The sequence below is a fragment of the Pagrus pagrus genome, assembly GCF_965226575.1.
Source record: "Pagrus pagrus genome assembly, chromosome: 8".
Classification (NCBI taxonomy): domain Eukaryota; kingdom Metazoa; phylum Chordata; class Actinopteri; order Spariformes; family Sparidae; genus Pagrus; species Pagrus pagrus.
Genome location: NC_140192.1, coordinates 9647817 through 9665295, shown reverse-complemented (window position 1 = coordinate 9665295; position 17479 = coordinate 9647817). Strand labels below are relative to the sequence as shown.

The window sequence follows — 17479 nt, the reverse complement described above, 5'->3', positions numbered from 1 at the left end:
GAAACACTTTGCTCTGTGAGGTTTGCAAAGGTGGGGTTTACTGCACTGCTATTGCATTTGATTATGGGTTACAGGTGTGCCTAAAAATTGTGCAATAAGTGCTTGTGGATAGAAAAACAGTAGAAACAAAGAATGACTAGCTTGAGGAACTTCTGCACTTGCCATGACTCCGTGCTGTAGCTGACAGGAGTATGAAGTAAACAGGAAGGTTTTAGAGGACAGTCCCCTGGGGGAAGACAGCTCTTGACACTCAGTTCCTCAGTCTTACAAACTGTGGTCTGCAGGTCGGGTAATCCATCATCCAGGATGCAAGTAAGGTGTTCATCTGCATGGCCCTGAGCTTGTCTCACAACAGCATCAGACTGTGCAGTAAAAGCACTAGAGAACTCAAAGAAAATGAACCTTGCTGTGCTCCCAGCATTGTCCAGGTTTGGCAAGTAAATAATGGCACCTTCCACTTCGATGTTCGCCTGGTAGACAATCTGAAGAAGGTCCAGCTATGGTCTGACCACTGGGTGGAGAGTATCAGTTTCTCAAGGGTCTTCATCACATGGCATGTCAGGGCCAAGGGTCTGTAGTCTTTTAGGACTTGTACATGCTATATCTTGGGTACTGAGACCTGGCATTATGTCTTCAACAGCATGGGGGCCTTTTCCAGTCTCAGTGTCAGGGTTGAAAATGTGCTGCTGGACTCCACACAGCTGTACAGCATATACCTCGAGCACCCCCATGCTCACACTGTCAGGGCCTGTAGCATTTCCTGAGTGGAGTGTTTGTGGTCCTTTTTCTATCTCACCTGATCAGCTATGATGGTTGAGGGGGTGGGGGGTGGGGGTCCTGATGGGAGGCGGCCCTTGTGTCAAATATGTCGAATAACAGGGTCAGCCCATCAGCCCTGCTAGTTATTTTTGTAAAGGTGACTACTTATTCTTCTTGTTCACATTCACCAAAACGTTTTGGGATGACTCACATAATTGGTTAAGTGCTAAAATATTTGGTTGACCTTTTTGTGTGATGATATCATTTTTTAAAATCTAAAACAGAAATTACTTTTTTTGTTTATTTTAGTTATTCTTTATTTTAATTTAATGTGTGTATGTTCAGTGGTAAATATTTCAATACTGTATTTACCTTGTTTTGTACACAAAATAAATTGTTAATAAAGTTTCATTTAAAAAAAAAACTGGGACCTCATAAGGACCCATCAGAGTCTGGCCACTTCAAGAGTATTTTTGATAAACATTTAAAAACAGTTGAGTTTAAAATGTACTGACCAAGACCTACTTCATACGTATCAAAAATGTATATTTATTGACAGATAATCAATACACATCCACATATTAGCCAAATGTATACAAGGCGTCGATGATTTTCATCAGGCGATCTACACGGACTGCTACTGCGTAGTGCCGACTCGGGTTGTGTATTTCCACTGACTAGAAGATATGGGATTAGCAAAATAGTCCAGAGATGCGTGTGTCTCCCTGGTCACCTCTGAACACATTTTCCATGAACCATTTCCATCACTGAGATGGTGTAAATGTTCCGTACGAGCGCTCCTTTTTATTACACTGTCTCACTGGAGAATGTTATCATCTCTGGCTCCGAGTAGAGCCGGAAAACGAACTTGCCACCTGAGCTAACTCGTTAGCCCGTTAGCAGACTCGACTCGACGACATAATAGGCTGCTCTGCTTTTGGGAACACGGTGTGCTTGTTGTGTCAGATCAACCGAGCGCTCATCGAGAACAGTACCGGCGTTTTTCAGATAGTAGCTGTGGTCTACCGCATCTTTCAGGATCGCCTTTGTTGTGTAATCATCTGCCTTAACCGTGGGATGGAGTGGCACCAGCTCACTTGCTAGCAAGCAGGCTAACAGCAACTTAGCCGGTCCCCTGTGTCTTCGCAGCGTTAGCAGAGCACTGCTCTCATTGCGCTGGCTATAAATACACTTCGTGCCCCTCCAAAAGTGGTGGGCCAGTCCACATTGGGCTCGTCTTCGGCTTTTCTGGTTACCGTGCTCGGAGTCTGGCACTCTACATGGTCACTACAGTGAATTTAAGACGACTTGAAGAGCGAGTCGGACCTGGAGGTTGTGAGCCGAGCTCGCCTGATCTGACGCGACATCGCAACGGCTGGAGGGCTTCAGGTCTCCAGGGGAACGAAACCCAGCTTTGGGTGACTGGTGGCCGAATATCATTATGCTCTAATGGGCCTTTGCTGTCATCAGTAGTGTTGTAACAAGTCTTGGTCAAGCCCGGGGTTGCAAGACCTAAACTTTGTGAAGGTCAGAGAAAGACTTTTTGTTTCCACTGTCAACTGTCTGAGATTGACGAGACAGACTTCATCTGTCAAGAGCAGACACCATGTCGGAGGACAACAACGCAGACAAGTTCATCAAGGTAAGTTCAACAAAACCCTTCATGCAAGTACACATTGCAGCTCTGTAGCAGTAATCACTTTTGGTCTTTCTATTATTGAAGTTTGAATGTTTACATGATTGTCAGTTTTAGGCCACATATGATGATCTAATGATTCCAGTGACGTCTACACTAAAATGTCTTGTGGTGTGAGTCATGGATTTGTACCCAAAATAGCAAAAATGTGAATCATGGACAGTGTGTCATGCAAAGTTTTAACCTTGATAAAGATTGCTGTGGAGCTTGGATCTATCCAGCGTGGTTACAGTCACTGGCAACACTCGTATACACTTGTGCCCTGGGATTTGTGCCTGGCCTTCTCCTCTCAGCCTGCCGCTGCCAGGACATTTATGTCAGCAGTAAAATGTGATCTCTTCCAGTTGGGTCAGAATGTGCCTAATGCTGGGTTGACTGGGGCCACGACGCTGAGAACTGCAACACACACTGGGACCGTTATCTTGAAGAAAGATTAGCGGGTTGGCTTGCTATCTTTGGGTTTAACTCAGGCTCTCTGGTATGAAGACCCTGGAGCCAAGATATAATCATGATAACGGCTCAGAGCTTATTGATAGCTGAATTGAGAAAAACTTTAGAGTTAAGAGACCGAACTTTGTTGGATCCATCATCCTGCCAATGTTGGGAATAGTGAAATCAGATCCTTCAACGATTTGAAGTAAAGACCCCTGGGTTGTTGTGTAGTAAATACCAGCCTCTTGTCCTGTGTTACATAACCACCATGAATCCTAGATTGGACTGGTAGGGACAGTGGGGAGGAGACATTATGGTAGCTGTTGGCAGTGGCACACAATGAAGTGGTTGTGCTGGCTAAGACCAATATAGTGTCAGGAAAGGAGGAAACCCAGAAGGTTTGCCAGTTAACAGTCATAATTTGAATACAGAATAAAGTTGGAAATATGACAAACCAATTCAAGCACCGGCTTTTCAACCTGGTAGATCACGAATGTCACAGTTGTTCCTTCCTATTTGAATAGCATCATGAATAGCTCATCTTCCTTTTTATTATCCTTTTTTTTAGGCAGCAGTGGCCGAGTTTATAGCAGCCAAACTGTCTTTCTTTCAGTAATAATCTGTGTTAGGGATTAGCTTTCGTAAAACACTAGACAGGTGATGATGGACACGATGGCTAATACACAACCCAGTGCAAACATTACATTACAACATTATGCTGTCTTACACAGTAGAAAATCTTTTGTAAACAGTCTAGATAAACCAAAGACTCAGTTGATATTCTCTACTGACAGTAATTGGGGATGATTTTGACAGAATGTTTTTCTTTTTCTGTCTCGTGGGGGTTTTGTTGGCACTGTGAGGACTATGCTGATAACTGTGAAAAGTAAAAGGGATCCATAGATTTGTTAAACATCCCAGTGTCCCAGGGACAGGGGTGTGTTGTCTGATGGTGTCTCTGAGATGGCAACTAAACAGATCTTTTGACATGTTTATATGAGGAAAAATACCGCATTTATACATTGAAAAGTGTTTGTTTGATTTGATTCTCTGCCACACAGGAGACCTCCATTCTAGATGAGTACAACATTAACTGGACACAGAAGTTGGGAGCCGGCATCAGTGGACCTGTCAGGTGAGTGGGAGAAAGAGAGCCTTAAGAAGTACTTCTTGCCGTGGTGTTTCTCCAGTCTCTAAATACGATCTTTTCTCCCGACGTCAAAGCGTTTGTGTTGCATCAGATTGATGTCAGACTGGTGCTGCCAGAGCACGATTGTGTAAACAAAATGTCTTTACTAAACTAGGACAAGTGGTATTACATAACCAGGAGACATCATCAGTTTGTGATTGGGAAATCACCTGTTTAATTGTTAGTGGGTTATCGATTGGAGTTGTCGTTTTTTAATTTACTGGTTGACGTAAGCCCTGGGTGAAACCAAGCTGTGAGAGCAGAGCCCTCTTTCTAGTTTTGCTTGGATCTAAAAAAAAATATAACATGACTCAGAATATTATAAAACCCCATGATAGGATTAAAGATAGAGTTAAATATTGATGTATTCCACAGCCCTTCATGTGCATGACTAAAACCACATCTGTGAATGTTGCTGTACACTTTTGGCACACAGCTGGATTCAAGTATGATGTCAGAGCAGATTATTTTTTAACTGGGCTGTTGACTGGACACACTTTGTGACTGCTGCCAAAAAAAACCTTCCTACATGTTTCTACTGGTTTCTGCTTCTCCTGTGTTTTTATTGCATCGTGTTCACTGTGGCACGAATTCCTCGGCACAATCTGACTTTATCCATGACACATTAACACACACTGAGAATATGACAGGGCCAGATGCTTGTCACTTGACCCATCTGGACCAACTAATGGTGTGTAGCACCATCACAACTTGAGGCTTAATACAGAGATGTTTGGCACTGTTTCTGTTGTGGTTGGTGGTGGCTCATTTGGCTCAGAAACATGTAGCTGCAGCGTCCTCGACCTGAATCCAACCCCAAACCTTTGTCCCTCACACATTTGAGTGGAAGTATCATAGCCTGTTTCTTAAGGTCATATTAATCTTTGATTTAAAGTGTATTTATGTTGCGTTCTTTGCCTTTGGCAGTTTTAAGTCATTGCATGCTATTAATGACACTGTGTGCAAAGCAATTAACCTTTTGAGAAGATGCATTCAAATAGTGGATGCAAGACTTTTCTCTGTTATTGCCAAAGAGAAGACACTGGAGATATTGGTTTACAACCTGAACTGAAATTGGTAATAGTAGCTAATATCTCTTATTACCAGTATTTGAAATTGTAAGATTTATTCAGTTAATGCCAAACATTACAGAGAGGCAGAGGCTGCCCAAACAGCTTTATAAGTCCGTTTCTGCTTTGTGCAGTTTTTTTCTCTGCAAGCCTGACTACCCTGCTGATTCCTGCTGTAATATATCAGTGTGTGTCACTGATTCCTCCTGCCCATTCTGCACTTTGAAGCTACTGTTGGTCTGGATCAGCAGAGAGATACTTGTTATTTCCTAACGTGTGTAGTTTTGGCCTCAAGTGACAAGAATACGGAGATAGTGACTCATCAGTAAACACACTCCTAAACTCTGATGATTCATGCCAGGTCTTTGTTTCTTTCTCTGCAACTCTTATGCTTACCCCGTATCATATTGTCTAACTTGGTATTAGAGGCTCTGATTCATGGAGACTTTTGCCTGATATGAATGTGTTTTGATTCTCATCGTTACTCACACATTCGTGCTGTTTACTGTACCAGCCCCCTCCATCTAACTCTGTGATTCATTAGGAAGGTATTGCTTTCCAGTGAAGTGAACTTTGGCCGAAGCAGAGTGTTTCTCACAGTAATGCTGTAATAGCGTAATCTGAGTTTTTAGAGGTTGCTGTTTAAAGTGAATATTTGAGTCCTTTTTGCTGAGAGGAGGCAGAAAGGTGTCAAGACTGCTTTAGGAAATGAAATATAAACCCCTGTGGTTTATATTTATTCAGTTATCTGCTGCAATCCTAAAGGAAACCGTCAACAGGAGATATATATTCAGATTTTCTCTCAACCATGAACATAAATCTATAAAAATCTTAGGTCAGACTCACACTATTTACTTTAACCTTAATTCCAAAGATGCAGATAAGATTCATATTTCCCACAACAACCTGTGATGTTGACAAAATATTGCTCGTAACTCGAGCAAGTCAGCTGATAGCCTCTATCAGGCCAAATTTAACCTCACAGCACATTTTACCAAGTGGAAATGTATAACACCTGCAGAACCATATTCAAGTAAACAAACATTAACAATAAAGCTCAAATCCAATTACATAAAGATTAGAAATTAAGCACCACTAACTCATGTTCAAACTGCAGTCTGACCATTAAAAGAGTTTGGGTCCAACACTGAAAGACATGTGGATCTCAGCTTGTGACCATACATGTCACCGTTGAACAAAACAACTTGTCAGTGCTCTCCGGTGGACAAATTATGCAGTGGCAACAGTGTTTCTTTATGTCCTGCAATTTCTTAATACTTATCACCTGACGTGTGCACAGATACTGATTTAACTGTAATAAGCCAGTATCAGATGATACATAGGTCTGATTCAACCCAACAGAAACATAATAAAAAAATTAAAATAAAAAAAAAAAACTGTTGTCTTGGAGGTTTAGAAAATGCTTAATTGTAAAAGATACGTTTTCAAGGATAGTAATATGCTTGAATGAGATGATACTCCTTTTAGAAATGCTTGATTATTTTCAACATAATCGTGTTTCGTCTCGACCTGTGAGGGAAATATCTTTCAGTATTTGAAAAATGAAACAAATCAATTGTCATATTTGGAAGTTATCTCCTGGTGTTGAAATGAGCAAGAATAAGATAATCATGATCTAAACATACAAATCAAAGTTGATATGAACATCTGGTAAAATAGTGTGTGTATAAAGTGATCCTGTAAACTTCATTTTTTTAAAAATCAATCAATCAAACCTTTATTTATACTCAAGAGATCAACGTGGGGTAACCCTCCTTTACAATGACATCAAGTCAATCAAAACAAAGAAAAGAAAAGAGAGAACAATTATGAGGGGAAATGCTGAATGAGTAGAAACACAACCCACAGGCTAGTAAAAAAGCCAAAAGCCAAATGTCAATTAACATTCATACACACACAAAAATCCTAAAACTTATGAGATAATTTGGTTGGACTGTTGGTTGGGATTTATATTTATGTTTGATGTACATTTAGTAACAATTTAGATTAGATGATAAAGGCTTCGAGACAATTTTGGGTTTAGTTGAGTGCTTGAATTTTACTCTAATAAAGCTGTAAGAACCTTGATCATAATGCTTCAATGAAGAGTTGGATGCTGTCAGGTGGTGTTGAGTAAGGTAATTTTAACTTTCATTGAAGGGTAATGGTAAGAGATCAATGGCTCTCTTGAACATTATACCTTTTATTGATATCAAAGATGACCGCACATCAGTAGAGGAACAAGCAGAGGATAGACACACACACACACACACTGGATTCTTTATTAGGCCACATATTAATACCAGCTGTGTTTTGTTTGTGACGATACTGTCTGGCCTTTCACTGAACATTTGATCCCCTCTGAGACAGATTTGTGGTTTCGGGTTGTATAGATACATGTACTTGATTATGGTCTCGTTTCTTTACCATACAAACAAGAATGGCGACAAAATGCCTGGCTGTGTATTTGATATACAGATAAAGTGATTACATTTAGCAGACAAGGATTTAGAACACATGACTTGAATGATTTGTAAAGGAAACGCCTGAAAATAAGATGAAAGAAACAACCTTATAGATTCTTTGCATACATGATCACATCTCTGACACAAATGCGGTTATCATGTTGACTGAGATGTTTGTCCTGTTTTCTTCCTGTTCAGAGTTTGTGTGAAGAAGTCAACTCAGGAACGCCTGGCCCTGAAGATCCTCATTGATCGCCCCAAGGCCAGAAATGAGGTTAGAGGAAACACTGTCGCAGTCGTGATTGATGTCTGTTGTCTGTTGTTTTGGGCTGTATCATCAATATGCTTTTGGTCTGTCTGCCTGCCTGTTATCAGTCTTTATTAATTCCTGTTTTCTGTCCTCATCTTTCCTTGTCTGTATCGCTGTTTTCCGGTGGTGAACAGTGTGTCTAGCAGCCTCTTCATGTCATTAGCAGCCTTCTGTTTTGATCAAGCCGCTTACACAGCAGGGAGACACGCAGTCAAAACAAGCAACACGGACTTGGTTCACACAAGCTCTCACTGCTGAACTGCGAGAGCTGTCACTGACTGCACACGCAGATTATTTCCACTCAGCAATGTATTCTTCAGCCGCTATTAACATCTTTGTAAATGAGGCTGCACCTCGGATACATGCTGTGTTCTCGTTCAATAGTTGGTTGAACGAGAGGCAGATTCTTGCTCACACACATGCACAAAAAAACCCCTGACCTTTTTATGCCTCTGCGCCAGCAATAGAGGTGGCCGGAGGCATTATGAATTCATGTTTTCACATTCGCCTTCTGTCCATCCATCCAAAATGATGAAGTTGTGATATTATATGTCCAAAAGGTCAAAGGTCAACTTCACTCTGACATCGTAATGTTCTGCAAAAAAATGCTCCTGCCATTTTTAAATGCCACAGCTCAGGATTAGTAACTTGACTGGCACGCAAAAGGCATACAACCACAAGGTGGTAATTCTTGTCTGTAAATATGAAAGAAAAGGGCAGTAAACAAGTCCTTAAGCAGTTAGGGCTGGCCCACATATAAAAGAGACCATATCAGTGACATTATAGAGTTTGTAGGCTCTCCATAATCAGCAAAGTCAATATCTCTTGTTGTATTACATCATTGTGGGTGCTGGGAAGTGTCACAAATCAATGGGCAGGACTACTTTTGATCACAATATTGGATCAGACTGTACTGTGCTACCATATGTATTGCTATCAGGGTATAAACTACATATATCATGGTGGGATAAACCTTTTTCATAACAGTCTTCTTGAGTTGAAAACGCTGTTCTGTGTTGCACCTATTTCTTCTAGTTTTAAATGCAAACAAAACGAATGATTGCATACATAGTTAGTGTTTGATTTTCTTCCATGCAGGTGCGTCTTCATATGATGTGTGCCAACCACCCAAACATAGTGCAAATCCTGGAGGTTTACGCCAACAGTGTCCAGTTCCCACACGAGTCCAGCCCGAGGTAAAGAGATTTCTTTTTAACTGTACATCAATCCACCTCCTCTCTTATGCTGTTTCCTCTGACCATCGGCTCCTCCTCTCTTGTTTTTTCTGACAGAGCGAGGCTCCTGATCGTCATGGAGATGATGGAGGGCGGCGAGCTGTTCCACAGAATCAGTCAGCACAGGCACTTTACTGAAAAGATGGCCAGCCAGGTCACCAAACAGGTAGCTGAAGACACACACACACACTTTAGTATGCCAGGAGTCAAGACTGTTAGACTCTTAAAGTGTAATTCTCTAGATATTAAGATGTTTATGTCTTGTCTTGTCTGCGTGTTTCTTTTTGTGTAACAACATATCTCGCAGTCCCTTCATGGATAAAGCAGCAAATGAGGCAGTCAAACAGTGAGACACAGGGTCAAAAGAAAGCAACACACATCACCAGTTTAAATCAAGTGTGTTTAAAGGCTGCTTTGACACACACACACATGGAGTGGTCACTCAGTCTGATGTCTCTTCCTCCTGCAGATCAGTCAAGCCTTGGAACATTGTCACTCCCTAAATATTGCACATCGCGACCTGAAGCCAGAGAACCTACTCTTCAAAGACAACTCTCTGGTAGGTAGCTGAAGTTGCAAATTGCAGGTTTTTAAAGTGAACCACTACTGACGCTGATGCTTTTGTGCTAAGTAAGCACACAGCATCTGTGTGAAATTTACTGGCTGTATTTGGCATAAAGATGGTGTTGAGGATTTGTAGATACCCAATCTGCATTTGCTGTGCTAGACTTTGCAATTCACCTTTCGTCTGGCAACACAGTGATCTTCCTGAAACTAAAGCCCCTGAGACACAAGCAAAATTAGATTTTTTTTTTACTGAAAGCTACTCCACGTTCATGCTGCTCGCTCTGTGATTGTCTTTTCCACAGGATGCACCTGTGAAGTTGTGTGACTTTGGCTTTGCCAAAATTGATCAAGGAGACTTGATGACCCCTCAGTTCACTCCCTACTACGTAGCACCTCAGGTAAAAAGCTCAGTTAGAATTAATCCGATATATACTTGTTAAATATACATGCACAGATTCCATCATGTTTCCCTCCTGTTGTTATTTCTTTTCAGGTACTTGAGGCTCAAAGAAGACACCAGAAGGAAAAGTCTGGAATTATACCTACCTCACCCACTCCTTATACCTATAACAAGGTGAGACTCAAGTCTGTTGAGATTTAGCTTAGCAGCAAGTATCATTCTTCAAATTTAATTTAATGTTTTTTTTCCGGACTGTGCTAGGTTTCATACAAATTTCCCTTCTGAATGTACGCTCTAAATAATATTAAAATATTTTTCTCTTTCAATTGTTCTTCAGAGCTGTGACTTGTGGTCTCTCGGTGTGATCATCTACGTGATGCTGTGTGGCTATCCTCCGTTCTACTCCAAGCACCACAGTCGCACCATCCCGAAGGACATGAGGAAGAAGATCATGACGGGCAGCTTCGACTTCCCTGAAGATGAGTGGAGCCAGATCTCTGAGATGGCCAAGGACATCGTACGCAAGTGAGTCTGTTTCTTTTCCCCTGCTGTGGTCTGGCTGTCTCATCTTATTCCCTCCAAACGCAGCATGCCTCTCCATTGTAACAGCTACAAGCCACATTTAGCTAAATAAACGGTTAAATACCTTTAATGCTATATTCCTGCATTCTATATTATATTTGTTATTGTCCCCACTATCCTGCCCATATTTCCTTTCCTCCTACTTCCTCACTCTCATTCTTACCTTCTTCATTCATCCTTTCTCCGTCCAATAATGTGTGCCTCCTCCCATCCTTGTCTGTTCCCTGCAGGCTGCTGAAGGTGAAGCCAGAGGAGAGGCTGACTATTGAGGGAGTCTTGGCTCACCCTTGGCTCAACTGCACCGAAGCCCTCGATAACGTGCTGCCCTCCGCCCAGATGATGATGGACAAGGTGAGTTGGAAGTTAAAGGGTGCAAAATCTGGCAGCTGTTCCTGACTAAACTGACCCACAGAGGCCAGTGTTGAAAGTTAGTCGGATAACTCACTTGGCGTCCTCTTCCCTTCCAAGGCGGTAGTCGCAGGTATCCAGCAGGCCCACGCAGAGCAGTTGGCCAACATGAGAATTCAGGATCTGAACGTCAGCCTGAAGCCCTTAAACTCTGTCAACAACCCAATCCTCAGGAAGCGGAAACTACTAGGGTATGATGGCTTTTGTTTTTTCACACATACAGCAGCACTACTCAAGGCCTGTAAACACATTTGAATGTGTAAAATTAGAACGTGATTAATGCACTGATGAGGTACAGTAGCTCAGTGTGGGTAGTGTGATAATATTTTCTGATGTTTCTACTGACATACCTACCTACAGCAATGTTTTACTCCTGTTTTACTTACTACTTCTTCTAATTGTGTCTCTGACTGTCCAAGTAGTCCCTAGTCTGGTCTTATGATTATGTATTTTGGGAGTCCTTTTATTCGATTAAAGTGTGTTCTTGTTTCCGTGTTGCAGCCCGAAGCCCAGTGACAGTTTCTTCATTCATGACCCAGAGAACGGAGGGGAAGACTCAAACGTAGCGGTGGAGAAGTTACGAGACGTCATTGCACAGTGTATACTACCACAAGCTGGTCAGTAAACCCACATGATGCCAGATCTTTATTTCTCCTGAAGTCGTGTTTGTTTTTCAGTCATTTCATTAAATGAAGAAACATTTTTTTTACTGTTGGAGTGCACATTAAACTTAACTTACGGAAATAAGCTAGAAAATAATAATGAGGAATGATTGTGAAGTTGTAGCTCTCGCAGCTTCTAAAGTGGACGTTTTTGTTTGTGCAGGAGAGAACGAGGATGAGAAGCTGAATGAGGTGATGTATGAAGCCTGGAGGGTTAACAGAGACTGTAAACTGCTGAGAGACGGCCTGCAGGGCCTCAGCTGGGACGGTCAGTACCATTTCATCTGATCTTGATCTAAAAATTCTCTTCATTCTCTTTTGTATTTAACAGATAAAAACAAAGCAGCTTTAAGAAAGGACCTGTGGTTGTCCGTCTCATGTTTGTGATGTCAGATGAATTAACAGTGAATAACATAACTATTAAATAGTTTTCTTTTCCTTGTTGTTTATTTAATCAGTTGCAGTTACAACACAGCTCAGTTGTCCATATCAACTAATAAATAATCCAAATGTGACATAGCAGCTCAAACCTGATGTGATGTTGAAATGCTGAGGACTGATTGATTACCGGTGAAGTAAAGTAAAAGTGATAGGTCAGTTAATTCAAAACAACCGAAAATGAATCGATAATGAATGTGTTCACTGATTAAGTCATTTTTAAGCTAAATTGCCAAACTTGCGTGTGGATCAACTGCTTTTCTTTGGTTTACAAGACCGTAAACTGATTATTTTCCAGTTTTGGACTAACCAAGATATCACTTTAATTCATTATTTTTTTTTACACTCTGAAACTGCGTGTCTCCCCTCAGAAAAAGGCATTTCCTCAGTTTACTTACTTGGTTTACCTCAATTCTTGGATGCCTATGGGATCATGTTTATGTTATTTGATCCCATAGACTCCAGACTACACCAAATACATAAAAGTCTGTCCCAAGGCATTTAAAAGAGTCTGAACGATGAGTCAAAGCACAAAGTTGTGTATTGCTGCTTTAAGGAACACATTCCTGATCTCCTCTCCAGTTAATGGAGTTCATCATTTTCTCATTTATGTGTTGTTGTTGTTGTTTACGAAGGTCCTTAACCACCTTCTTTTTCTCCGCAGGTCGATCCTTCTCTGATAAAGTCGACCGCCTGAAGTTGGCTGAAATAGTGAAACAGGCCATTGAAGAGAAAACGAATCTTGAAGAATCTCATTAGCAAACGCTGTCTTTCTATCTTCTTTTTATATTGTTTATTATGACCCTTTTTAACCCATATCTGTAAAGAGGCTTTTTTATGTAAAATGATGCGCTAATGTTTTTTTTTTGTTTTTTTTCATGAATCCACTTGCAAGACCTATTGTACAGCTGTAGATATATTTCAAAGAGGACTCATTGGTACTATAATTTTTTTTTAAATGGACACTTGCAAAGAAAATTGAAAAAAACAAACTATATTTTCATTTTTGCAAAAAAAAGAAAAAAAGAGAAAAGAAGAGAAAAATCAGTTAAAGAAATTATTTTCTGGGAGGGAATTTTTATTAGCTGCTTGTCCAAGGCGTCACGTGTTTTATCCCAGTTAGTTCACTTTATTCTATTTTATTTTCTTTTAACCATCCTAAGAATTGTATTTATTTAAAGAAAGAGTTCCATTATTTTATACCAAGTTGTAGCCGGGCAGTGGGCTTTAAAGTTAAGAGAGAAGCTGTCTACGATGTGACGTTGTACTTCCACACACACTCTGAATCTCAGACTGCGTTTTAAGTTATCTAAATCTTTGTTTTTGTGTAACTTTCCCTTGGCCTTTTATGATGTACAGAGGTCAAGGTAGAGTGGAAATAGAGAAAAGAGAGTGTGATGAAATAGACAAGTGCAGCCTCAGATTAATTTTGTCACATCCCCTTTTTATGCTGGAAAGAGAAGACACTTAATGGATCAAAGCAGACTGACGCACTGTGGCTGGGTTTTGTCCTGATCAGTGTTATTTGACCAAAACAGTTTAACCTGAGGTCCACTTGCAAGCCTTTTCTGAAGCTTCTAACTTCTCACGGTTTCCTTTCAAAGATGGAGGTTTTTCAGATCGTTGGATGCGAACGAAAGCTCCAGTTAAAACTTTATTGTTGAGCCGTTTCCTTTCACGCTCAGCTGGAGTCCAACTCATACTCATGAAGTGATGATACTGTTTGTCTGGCAAGAAAAATGAAGCAAATTATCTCAAATATTTGCCTTTTTATGTCTTCCCATTTTTGATGTGATTCTGAACGGTCTTAAGTTTAGTCTTCAGTTAAAGCTCTTGATCTGTGAAGGTGACGCAATCTGTGACGTACAAGTTGAACCTACTGGATTTCAGACCAGGGCTGGTTAATATTTAAGTCGCTCTTGGGAGCCAGCACACACACGAAAGACTCCTGGCAATTTTGGTACAATGTAGTCAACGTCAGATCAGCATCAGCATCCATAAACTGATCTCTTAGGACTTCAGTTGTGCTACTGAATGTGCAATAGGGCAGTGATGTCATCATGTATTCATAGTGCATGGTAGTGAGATAGTGTGTATCAGTCCATCAGTATTACTGTCTGACCTTTCCTACTCCATTTCAATGGTCTGAATACCAGCAAACGCTCAGCCCGTCTTTCATCCTCATCCTTTAGTTTGAACCAATTTCATATCATTGACTTTGCTCTAGCGCTTTAGTCATATCTGATGATATTTGTCTTGTTCATGAGGCCATGTCGACACGACAGAACAGGGTTTAGATGGCTACGAGTTCTCTTGTTCAGTGCCTGGTGATTATTTCTCGATAATGTTTTTTATTTATTTAAAAAAAATCCTCAGAAGTTTGGTAGAAAATCCCCTCATCAAGGTGTTTTTTACCTTAATGAAAAGACATTTCTATTCTCAGTAATTAGCAAACATGGTTGCAGTGTCTTGCAGTCCAGTGAAACTTTGCAGATTTCGACATTCTGTGATAAACAAACGATTGGGTGAAAATTCTCCTGCTTCGTGAGATAAGTAAACCATCTGGAAAGAAATGGGTTTATCTTGTTGCAGTGTCACATACCTTAAAACAAGGCTGGTTTTCCTCAGCTCATGGATACGACAGGTATGGAGACGCAGGGCGGTGACAGTAAACTCCTCTTTTCCACACCGTTTGTAACCAACATGAAGAAAAAGTGCAATTTTGTATGTCTGTATTTCTAATTTAAGTTTGGTTTAAAAAACAAACATTTGCTCATTTTGCCTGTCTGTGATGATGGATTGTCATCCAGTCTCCTTGGGGAAAAAAAACTTCCTATTAACCACATTTTATGTTTGAAAAGCCCTTGTTATGACATGGCTAAGTTGTACACTCTAATGTGCCTTGTTGTTGGGGCGGCATCTTCATCCTGAAAATGAATTACAGGATGAAGTTGAAACTCAAAATCATTGTGAGTACTGATTGATATCTGCCCCTTCGGCTGTGATTTGCTTGTTTTCATGCGAGTTTTCATTCCACAATTTGGTTTGGCAAGATTTTGTTGAAATTCACTTTGCATTAGCATCATATCTGGGGGGAAATCTCTCCTCCGAAAAGGAGATTTTTTAATTTCTTTGCTTGTTTCCCCTTATTTCTCCACTGACGCATTAAAAAAACATTTAAACATATTGGAAAATATACTTATTCACTGCTGAGATTTTGCCCGAGATGAGCAGCTTGATACCACTTGGATCTGTCCGTTAAATATAAGGCCACAGCCAGTTAGCCTAGCTTAGCATAAAGACTGAAAACTGCTAACCTGGCTGTCCAAATGTAAGAAAAACTGCTTGTCGGCTCACAAACTAACACATTTTATCTTGTTTTTTAAAATCCTTTTCAAATTTTGAAGCGTAAAACGGTCAATAAATATTTATTGACAGTCCAAACTATTTCTAAATGGAGACCTCTTGTGCGTTTTTGTTCTTTTCACCCCATGTCCTTAAGTCTGTTATAGGGGAGCTTGTGCATGTAAAAGATCTTGAAAGTTAAAAAGGCCAAAGTCTGCACCAACAGAAGCTCCTTTCTCCCACAGAAAACACCACTTTGAAATGCAGTTGCTATCTAGCGCTCATTCACATCATTTTTTAAGTTTTCGTAAAAATCAAAAAAAGAGATCATGAACATGTTAATTAGTGAGCTGTAGCGGTGTTGTGGCCTTATATTTAACAGGCAGAATTGTCAAACCTTTGCTTTAACGTGCAGCAGTCGAGTTTTTATTTTTATGTCGATCATACATTTTGTAGCAGAGCAAATCAAACTTACAGTATTGCAGAATCAGCAGAGCTCACTGAAAGTGGAGCCTCAAGCTGCTGTGTGGATGTGTGTGTTATTAATTTATGTGTGTTTCTTGTGTCGAGTCTGCTGAAGCTGCTTTGTGTTTCTGGAGGCCTAAATCACAGGGCGCTGCCTGATTGAGCATTATCATCGATTAGCATTTTGTACTGCAGAGTCGAGGCATGTATGCTGACGTTGATACTCCATAGTAAAAAATGAAAAGCTAAGGGAAACACGGTCATGCTCAGATGCAATTTAGCTCAGTGCTACTGAAAATCCCAGAGGGCAGTTGGTTTTGAAGACCCTTCATCCCTCTCCTCCTGTTGCTGCAGGATTCCCTCAGACTGACATTCAGATGTATTTCACTAATGTTAAGTAGCTTCCACTCGTCACTTCGTCTCTTTTCTGTTCAAAGAAGAGAGACAAGAAGTCTTGTTTTATACGAGCTCTCCTGAACAGCTCATTAAAAATTACCCGAATGGCAGAACTGATTTAGCCGGCACTTCCACTCTTGATAAGCAACATTTGTTTCTCTTTGTTTGGAGGATTGTAACTGCCAAAATCAAAACTAAATAAATGGCTCAATAACTAGTCATATGCCATTAAATTCACCAAAGATGAAATTGAGAATTAGGTATTCATTAATTTGATTAATTAATAAATTGATTAATTCATTTATTTTTAAATGTATTTATTCACTTACACATTTATTTCTGTATTATTTTCTCTTTGCATTTAACAATTGATAAATTAATAAATAAAATGGGAAAGTAAATAAATTGTTGAATTACTTCAAAGGTAAATAAGTACAGAAAGCATTTTATAAATGATTATAATATATATTTTTGGTGAATTTAATGACATTCATTTACTAATTGAGCCATTTATTTCTTTAATTACTTTTGATTTTGGCAGTTTCGGTCCTCCACATGTTTTCCCGTTGCTTCTCAAAAAGAACAGAAAGTTTGATATATTTTGAGTTTGTTTCTTTGGGTTTGGCATCAGAGATGTAAAAAGGAAGAAGAACAACCGGAAAACCAGAAGCAGCCGTTCCTGTTTATGTTGAAGTCAGAAATGAAGTGGAAAGGAAATCATTTGAAAGTTTGGAGCCCTTTCTCTGCTTTTTTCTGTCTTTTTTTCTGGTCTGGCACATTATGTAGCATGTTCCTGAATCTGTCATGAAGACTCGCTGTATTTCTGTCCACGCGTCTCTTCTTTTGCCCTTTCCGTCTTCTCTGGAATGTCATCAACATGCTGACTTTGTAATAAAGAAATTCTCTGACTTTTGAACATATTGTTTGGAGTATTTCAGCATATTTTAAGTGTGCATTCCTGCTGAAAATTACACGCAGCTCACAATCGCATTACTTTACATGTAAAGGACACGTTTGTTTGCACACATACACTTACTAATGATAGGAATTTGGCTTGCTG

At 40.1% G+C, this 17479-nt stretch overlaps 1 protein-coding gene across 2 annotated transcripts; it reads left to right on the top strand.

Moving 5' to 3' along the window:
• The first annotated feature begins 1423 nt into the window (after positions 1 to 1423).
• mapkapk5 (MAPK activated protein kinase 5) lies at positions 1424 to 17335 on the top strand. 2 transcript variants are annotated; one of them, XR_014623137.1, is made up of 15 exons: positions 1424 to 2401; positions 3949 to 4022; positions 7810 to 7885; positions 9020 to 9117; positions 9214 to 9322; positions 9626 to 9715; positions 10026 to 10121; positions 10217 to 10297; positions 10461 to 10648; positions 10936 to 11056; positions 11174 to 11304; positions 11615 to 11730; positions 11939 to 12043; positions 12234 to 12368; positions 12878 to 12967. XR_014623137.1 is itself a non-coding variant. In XM_084359921.1 (14 exons), the coding sequence occupies exons 1-14, from the start codon at positions 2366 to 2368 to the stop codon at positions 12970 to 12972; spliced, it is 1416 nt and encodes a 471-aa protein (XP_084216047.1). In that variant the 5' UTR covers positions 1426 to 2365; the 3' UTR covers positions 12973 to 17335. The 2 variants fall into 2 exon arrangements, 1 of the variants encoding a protein (XP_084216047.1); XM_084359921.1 differs by lacking the exon at positions 12234 to 12368 and having other exon boundaries at positions 1426 to 2401; positions 12878 to 17335.
• Positions 17336 to 17479: the final 144 nt, after the last annotated feature.

Coding starts and splice junctions, on each gene's coding strand:
- mapkapk5 (XM_084359921.1), top strand. CDS start 2,366: ATGTCGGAGGACAACAACGCAGACAAGTTCATCAAG. Junction 10,122..10,216: donor CCTACTACGTAGCACCTCAG/GTAAAAAGCTCA, acceptor ATTTCTTTTCAG/GTACTTGAGGCTCAAAGAAG. Junction 12,044..12,877: donor GCAGGGCCTCAGCTGGGACG/GTCAGTACCATT, acceptor TTTTCTCCGCAG/GTCGATCCTTCTCTGATAAA.